Here is an 8,663-nt window from a genome sequence, read left to right as displayed (position 1 = left end):
GCTTTGAGCTTGGCCATATACATCTGTAGGTTTTTTATTATCTTGTTTTCCAGTTGTGTATTTTGCCAGTATGCATGATGGTTTGTTTGTCAGTGCAAATATGTATTTATGCATCACAGTGATTCGCCCACTCAGCAATCAAATTTTTACTATAGAGTGATGACATCATATAATTCGACAATCTTTCCACCTGTTGTTAGCACATGCTCTGTTTTCCAGATGCTACACTGTAATTTGCATAATGTGCAACGACAACTTGGTCACTGTTCCAAATCACTCCTACATTATACAAATGATTGACTTACAAAAAGAGAAGTGAAAGTTATCTGTGTTTTATCATTTTATTGTTTTGTATTGAATATTGTGACGGCCTATGACTATACAATAAAACTTTTATTCTATTCTACAAAAAGAGAAGGGTAGCACTTAAATCCATGTCAAAGGAACTGGTCATCAGATTAATAAACCACAGAGATGACAATGCTAAATAAATAGTTGGTGTGTGCTTTTCCACATAATTCGCAGTCTTATTTTTAAATGTGAGTTCCTTGGCTTCAGAAGGGACCTTAGGGCGCTGGGGGTGGAAAGTGTAGGTAATTGGATGGTATCCGTGCTTTATGGAAAGAGCAATAAATGGTTAGTGCATTTTGGTATGTTCCTGTACTAATATTCTATAATCTAAAAATGTTGCTGTATATTTAATTAAGTGCAGCATTCTCTGCTAAATGCAAAAATGGTATTAATGCTTGAGGTTGTCAACAATCATATAATTAAAACTGGAGTTTCAAAAGGTAAGTGACCACTGTTGTCTTCCTGTGTGTCATTATAATAGTAACTTTGCTATAGGCAGATTTAATAACTTGTATATATTTCCCTTGGATGGAAATATGCTTCAAGGTAGTTAAGAAAACTGTTCAAGAGAATTATTAACACAGGGACTTCTTTGTGAGATTCTTTTCTACATTAATGTCAGCTCAGACACTAACAGTTCTTAATCGTCTACTACAGCAGTAATAGGTTTGTTTTCACGAATATGACCTTGTTTGGTCTCCCTTAGCCAAGGCAGAAAGTTGCTTAGGGAAGTAATATATTCTTTAATGGGTCTAGGCTACTGTTTTTCCCTGGAGCATTGAAAGCAAGATGTTTGCCACACATCTGGAATAACCTGTCAGATTGTTTCTTGAGCTTTATAAATAGCAAAGCCATTTTGATTAATTACAGGGTATTAGAGCTTTGCGCTTTCAGCCTTAATAGTTTGTATACATTAGCAGCAAATGTAAAAATTCATGCCATGTGATTTTTGTTATAGATATTCTAAATATTCAGATGTTCCTAAATATCCACATATATATTACAGTCCTAAGCAGAGTTACTCCAGTCTAAGCCCATTGATTTCAGTGGGTTTAGACTGGCGTAAATCTGTTTAGGATTGCACCGATAGTCAGGTCTGTATTTTCTGACATTCATCAGGGTCCTGCCTTTTATCAGTCTACTTCCCACAAAACCCGATGGTCCTCATTTTGCATGGAATGCAACAGGAAGAAAGTGTCTAGAGCGATAACAAGTGTTCTTCTCATGGTTGTCATAACTGAAACATTTGTTTGTTTGTTTGTTTATTCTGTGTCACCTCTCCTAAGACCTGCTTAACGTAGCTTAATCATAAAAAATCATAAAAACAGCATAAAATAATTAAATTAACAACATACTGCCTTCTGAAAACTGCTTTATGAGTATCTTACCTTTAAAAAAATACGCTACTACTAAATGCTTAGTTTATCCATGGCCAGGAGACAAAGATCATTGATTGAGTTGTATTGTGCAGGATACAGTTGGATCTTGTTTTAAGCTACCATGAAAGCTAAGTTGTTTACTGATATATTCATGCAATGATAGTAGTGTTAAGGGATTTAATCTCATGTTAAATTTCCCAGGATAGCAGATGACACAAGTGAATATATTAAGAAGCTTCTTATGAACTGTGTTTAAATTTTACTGCTTAAAGTATTGTATTTCAAGCAATTACTGTTAAAATCAGTTTTATTTAGAATTTATCACTTCACCTATTAAAATATTTTCTCTTGTTTAATGTTTTTGTTAGTGAGAGAAATACCTCTTTAGCAGTGCATAGACAAATATGAAGCTATGTTTTGAATAATCATACAGGATCAGTAATGACTTGTTTTTGGTGTTTGTATTTTGATTGCATGATGCTTATTTAACTTCCTAAGAAATGTAGAGAATAGTCTTATTTTAAGCATTTATACTTCATTGGAACCTTTAAAATATAATAGCTAAAGAGTTTTTTTAATGCATTAAGTACAATAATTTACTGAGAGATGTTTGCCCCAACTTCAAGAGGTTTTTTTTTTTTTTCGTCTGTAAACTTTAATCACAGTACATTTGACTTGCATCTTAGAAGGTGGAGTTTTGTCCACTGGGCTAAAAATACAATGAAGTTCAGATCAGTACTGTTTGTGTAGTTTCACATACATGTGTGTCTCTTTGTACAGCATATCTGTGGTTAATTACCATTGATTATGTATTTTTTCACAAATAATGTATGGTTGGCATAGAAGAGGAGTGATTTTATTAAAATCTTGACACAAGTTTGCCTCAGGGAAGCTTCTCTCCTTATTAATTTGACGTATTTTATGTTGGAGAACAGGAATTGGAAATGCTTTACATTTTAACAGTTAAATCTTCCTCTTGATAGTGTTCTTAAAAAAACAAATTCTATTAACTGCCTTCCCATATCGATATGAAAAATGAAACAGTGCTTTGCATTGGGACAGGTATAGAGCCAGGAAATTTCCTAAGGATCCAGACAGTAGTAATTTGTTGCTGTGTTCTCTGCTGTCGAAATGATGATTGCATAATTGGCAGTGTATTGTAAAATATGAAATACTTTTGGTAGTTGGCTATTGGGTAGGATTTATATCCTTTTTCTGTACAGTCCTCTATTAAGGTTTATCTTTAAAAAAAACTATTTAAGTAGCTGCATGATTTTCTGGTGCACTATAACATAAATTGAATACCAAAACTGACAGTCACCAAGGAAAATGGGATCCTTGAACCATCTTATCAATGTGTACAAATGTGTACATAATTAAAATTCAGTCTTGTGTCTCCATGTGCATGTATGTATCATTGTCTACAACATGATAATGTAATACACAAGTGGTTTTCTGGCAGTTACTATTCAGCTTCTTGTAAAGTGTGAGAAATATAAACAACTTGTAAAGTATTGTCGAAGGCTTTCACTGTCAGAGTTCATTGGTTCTTGTAGGTTATCCGGGTTGTGTGACCGTGGTCTTGGTATTTTCTTTCCTGACGTTTCGCCCCCAGCTGATTAGCACATTACCTTTGATACTTTTTGCAGGACAATGATTCAGCTCAAACCCAACCCCTTTCTGACTACATATTACTCTTCCTGCACACTTGACACTGAGAGACACTGTCCTTCAGTGTTACTCCTCTGAAGATGCCTGCCACAGCTGGCAAAACGTCAGGAAAGAAAATACCAAGACCACGGTCACACAGCCCGGATAACCTACAAGAACCAACTTGTAAAGTAGCTTTGCATACACCAGAATCCATGGGGGTAATTCTTTTCTCCAGACCTGAGATTTCTTGCATACTGTTGAACTGAGCTGAGATATTTTTGGTGGAAGAAAGTGCCTTCAAGTCACTGCTGATTTATGGCAAACCCATAGGGCTTTCAAGGCAAGAGACATTCAGAGGTGGACTTCCTTGGTTGTCTCCCATCCAAATACTAACCAGGGCTGACCCTGCTTAACTTCCAAGATCTGACAGGATCAGGCTAGCCATCCAGGTCAGGGTGAAATGTTTTTGCGTTTACTTTAAAAATAAACACACTTAAGGAATGACTCCATCGTAACAATATTATGTACTCATAAAATGTATTTTAAAGATAAGGAATATAAAATGTGCAATTTTCTGCACCTCTAAGAGATCAAGGCAGGCTATATAAATGACACAAAATAGCCTATCCTTTTTTCAGTGTCTACTGATAGTGCATCACTTTTTATCTAGGAATGATAATGCAGTGCATTCTAAATACTTTTCTGAATTTTTAAAAGATGGAGCCGAGATAACCCTGAGGTGCTCTATGAGGCCTACATAGGTTTCCATACCCCCTCTCCCCCTACAATATAGCTTGGATACGGCTTCCCAATACCTGGGAAATACCTGGAGAATTGGGGAAGGGCTGAGGAGGGGGGGTTTGGGAAGGGGAGAAACTTCAATGGGATATAATACCATAGAGTCTACCTTCCAAAGCAGCCATTTTCTCCAGGCGAATTGATCTCTGTCACCAGAGATCTCTGTCACCAGAGATCAGTTGTAATAGTGAGCGATCTTCAGCTACCTTCTGGAGGTTGGCAGCCCTATGCACATGCTCGGTTCTGTCCACAAGCAAACAATACAGAGAAATGATAGTGAGCAGCTGAGTTGCTTGCTTATTTGAAAATATGGCTTCTGTTAAAAATAGCAAGGTGTATAAGGGCCAAGAATGCATAAGTCTTGTTTGTCAGGTTAATACATCACTTTTCTGTATTCCTTCTTGCATTATAAATACAAAATGTCCTTCTCATTTGACACACTTTTTTTTCATTTTTAGGGACAGGTACTTTTGGGCGGGTTCATCTGGTGAAAGAAAAATCGGCCAAATGTTACTTCGCATTGAAAGTAATGAGCATCCCAGATGTCATTCGACTAAAACAAGAACAGCATGTGCACAATGAAAAATCAGTCTTGAAAGAATTGAATCATCCATTTCTGATCAGACTGTAAGCCTTTTTTTCTCTTTTCTGTTTCTGTGGATTAGTTTTTCAGTTTTATCTGAATAAATGTAGATTTTTTTGGTAGCTAATATTATATGTTCGTTTTTTTGGTGGAGAATACTTCTGAGGGCCCTGTTCACATTTGTTTCATGGTTTGTTTGTTTTTAAAGCCTTCCTCCAGCATAAGAAGTGGCTCTTCTCTTGGAGGAAGCATTAATTATTTTTAATGGCCATTTATGCCTATTCCTGAGATTGAAAGTGCATGAAAATCTGTTCCTCTATGTGCTTTATGGTTGCTTTGAGTATCTTGTGGTGGAGTAATGGACACCACCGGAAATGTGAAATGCTGACAAGAAAAAATAGAGTAGGTGTGTGTACAGATTGCAAGAGTGATTTCGACATAATAAGATTGCATCTGATATAGGGAAGAGGAAGTAGTGAGCAAGAATAAACCAGGCATAGTAAAAATAACCCTTTCTATCTGATCGTAAAACACAGTCTTCTCCCTAATTAGTATGAGGACAAAATTAGTAGAACAAACATATATTCTGTATGTTATAAGAAGTCCATTAATCTCTTAGCTAGTTTTTTCATAGCAACTTATTTTTTGGAATGAAAGGATGAGATTGTTCTTGAAAGATATAGTGACAAAACAGAAAGCAGATACAGAGTAGTACTGGGACTTCAAAGATACTCACTGGATCTGTAGGTACAAAAAAGCTTTTTTTTAAAAAGGCTAAACCAGCCATTGCTGACCTCAGTTCATTATGGCCATGTCACTGGGATTGAAGGTTCCTCTGTCCTTGAGGGTTGATTTCCCAGTGCACATTGCCTCCAGAGTTTTATTTGTTTTGAGAGGAAAATGTTCCATAGAGGAGCAAGCATGCAGGACAAAGGGTTAACCCCCTTCCTTCCCAGACATGTAAAGCTAGAGTCAAGTGACACCCTAAACACTAAAAAAAAAGTTTATTTCAGCAGTAACTTTTCTGAATCAAACCTCTCATCTTCATATGCGTAGGAGTGAATAATCTTTTAGAGATGTTTATCCAAGATCACGGGAGGGGGGTGTTGTGGTAGAGGGAGACCTGTTCTAAATCCTGTTGTATATCATTCAGGCGTGAGAGTCTGTATAAAGGACTGGAGCAGATGTGGTTGTGACACTTAAGAATAAGAGAGGTCAGATGTTCGAGCCTCTTGAGATACAGGTGCAGAAAGATCTGATCAAAATCCACTGTGGGTGATAAGCATTCCTAACTTTTAGAAAAGGGCAAACATAGAGTCTAATCAAGAAAGGTGCACTGTGAAGTGTAAAACAGTTAACTAACATCTCCAAAAGGAGGTGCACTGTGACCCATATCTAACTTAGGGGATTCCTTTGCTGTTTTTAACTTTTGAGAGGGAAAAACCTTGTATGACGATTTCATGGATCTCCTTGCAACTTACCTACTTTAACCATTATTTTATGAGTCGAAAGCTACCATTTGAGTTGTACCTAGAACAGTTGATACTCAGTGTTTTGGGTATCACATATGGCTCTTTAACACGCCGCCTGTAGCTCTTCTGAGCAGCATTCCCCATTGTGGCACCCCACTATGATTCAAGCAAGGCCCTTGCCTGGTGGGGATTGTGGTTGGCTTGAAAAAAACTGCTGCTGGAGGAACAGAAAAGTTGTGAGCCCCCCTGATGTACAGGTCTTGTGTCACAGAAGGAAGTAAAAAGTGGCTCTTGTTGCTGCTTGTAATTATGAATGTCCATCTCTGCAACCCAGTGGAGTGTATATCACTGATCTAGAGTTAAGAGTCACTTTTTAAAGAAAGGTATTCCCCTTTCAGAAAACAGACTCAAGCTCTAGTATACTTTACTGAAAGTGCTGTTTTACACCCTGTTTCATTTTCCTTTTTTCAGTTCAGGTTTTAAACCTCAAAACACTTCTTAGACAATTGGATCCATGGTACATAATTATTGAGTAGAATGACTTCTCCAAGAAGTTCTTTTATAATATGGTGCAAATGAACATTTACTAATGTTTCCTCTGTAGAATATCAGATATATCAAGAGTAAATAACCTCAAATGATCTTGATGATAGGGATAGACATTGCCCCTAGAATTTGGAGTTTGTTCTCTTCCACGAAGAACTTGCTAACATTGTCACAGTAGCTATAACAAGCAAATCTGTGAAGACTATAAATAACGTTTGACTTGTTACAATCTACAATCCAGTTATCTCAAACTGTTTGGGCGTAATGGGTCTTGCGTTAGTACAAAATTTGGATAATCTTTTTGTCCTGTCACACCCTACATCCTGAAGTTTCATGAAATTGAAATTCTTCAGGTGCAGTATCCCATTTTCTAGACAGCAGCCCTTGATACTTCAAAGATATACTCAGAGAACAGCATACTGGAAATATATAGAGGTACCCCCCCATCTCTAAGAGAGGGGGGTATGTGTGTGAGCTTGACTGTCTTTGCTCTTTTGGTCATGGAGCTACACCAGTCTTCCCATGGCGCTCTGCCCTACTCAACAGCCTTGAGTTTTGGGTAGCTCTTTCTGCTTTTCTCTGGATTTTCATATGAATTGCCAAGCAGTGCAGGCCCAGAGGACTATCCCATTGTTCTTCTAGTTGATATCTGCCTTGACTGGCCTAGTTCACCAAGCTGCTGTGCGTGAGTATTTGCCCCAATTCTCCTGCTCCATTTGCTTTGGTTGTCAGGAGTTCCTCTTCACTTTCCAGCTGTGATAGTTCTGTCTATCCTTCAGCCACCTAATGAACAAACCTTGGTCTAGTGGTCTTGTCATAGTAAGTGGGGAAATTATTCTGAGAGACCATTAGGTGTGTGAACAGAAAATTTGCTGTATATTCAGTCTGTAAATAAATGCTCAGATCTTTTATGATTTACTAAGGAACTGTTCTGTTTATCTTTTATTACAGATATTGGACTCACCATGATGAACGCTTTCTATATATGTTGATGGAATATGTACCTGGAGGAGAACTGTTTAGTTATCTGCGCAACATGGGACGCTTCAATAATAGTACTGGACTGTTTTATTCTGCAGAGATTATTTGTGCAATAGAATATATCCACTCAAAAGAAATTGTTTACAGAGACTTAAAGCCTGAAAATATTTTATTAGACAAAGAGGGGCATATCAAGCTTACAGATTTTGGATTTGCTAAAAAACTGGTTGATAGGTAAGATAAAGGTATTTACTTTTGGTAGTGAAGAAGGTTGGGGGAGTACATATGGGGAAACTGTATTGAGCTAGTGGTGTTAGCTGTGAAATTGGTTCTTTCTCAGTTTTAACTTACTTATTAACTGGTTATAGTTATATATCTTGTACACTCTTGAAGATGTGCTTAGAGGACTTTGAAGGAGGCTGAGCTAAAATATGAAAACTCTTAGAAAGAAGACCATTCTTTACAGAGTAGAAAATATTCTGAATTTTTGATACTCAGCTACATTCTTCTACAGATACACTGGAGAACATTGGTATAAACTGGCATCTTCTCTTCTCCTTGAAAAAAGTGTGATTGCCTTAAATGCATACCTGTTACAGAATTAGCATTTTTTGTGGTGTTAGGATCATAAAGTTGGAAGGGACCACCAGGGTCATCTAGTCCAACCCCCTGCGCAATGCAGGAAATTAACAACTACCCCCACATCCCCAGTGACCCCAACCCTCCCCTTTGGCCAGATAATTTCTTTTGCCAGATAATTTCAAAGCAGGATAAAAAATACTCCTGTTTACAAAATGAGTGTGTGTGTGTGCACCTGTGCATGCATATGTTTGCTGTATAGATTAAATACATATACTAGTCCTTCTTGTAAGAAAGATTCAGCATCTTTATACGTCTGTT

The 8,663-nt window shown here is 37.2% G+C and overlaps 1 protein-coding gene across 1 annotated transcript in view; it reads left to right on the top strand.

Moving 5' to 3' along the window:
- Positions 1 to 733: 733 nt before the first annotated feature.
- PRKX (protein kinase cAMP-dependent X-linked catalytic subunit) overlaps positions 734 to 8,663 on the top strand; it is a 28,070-nt gene continuing 20,140 nt past the window's right edge. The window contains exons 1-3 of the mRNA XM_056861786.1: positions 734 to 791; positions 4,640 to 4,808; positions 7,734 to 7,997. Of these exons, the coding sequence (XP_056717764.1) occupies positions 734 to 791; positions 4,640 to 4,808; positions 7,734 to 7,997 (491 nt within the window). The remainder of the gene's footprint in view (positions 792 to 4,639; positions 4,809 to 7,733; positions 7,998 to 8,663) is intronic.

The sequence above is a fragment of the Euleptes europaea genome, chromosome 16 (genome assembly GCF_029931775.1).
Source record: "Euleptes europaea isolate rEulEur1 chromosome 16, rEulEur1.hap1, whole genome shotgun sequence".
NCBI classification, from domain to species: domain Eukaryota; kingdom Metazoa; phylum Chordata; class Lepidosauria; order Squamata; family Sphaerodactylidae; genus Euleptes; species Euleptes europaea.
Note: the sequence above shows the minus strand (reverse complement) of the source record. Positions and strands in the feature narration are given on the sequence as shown.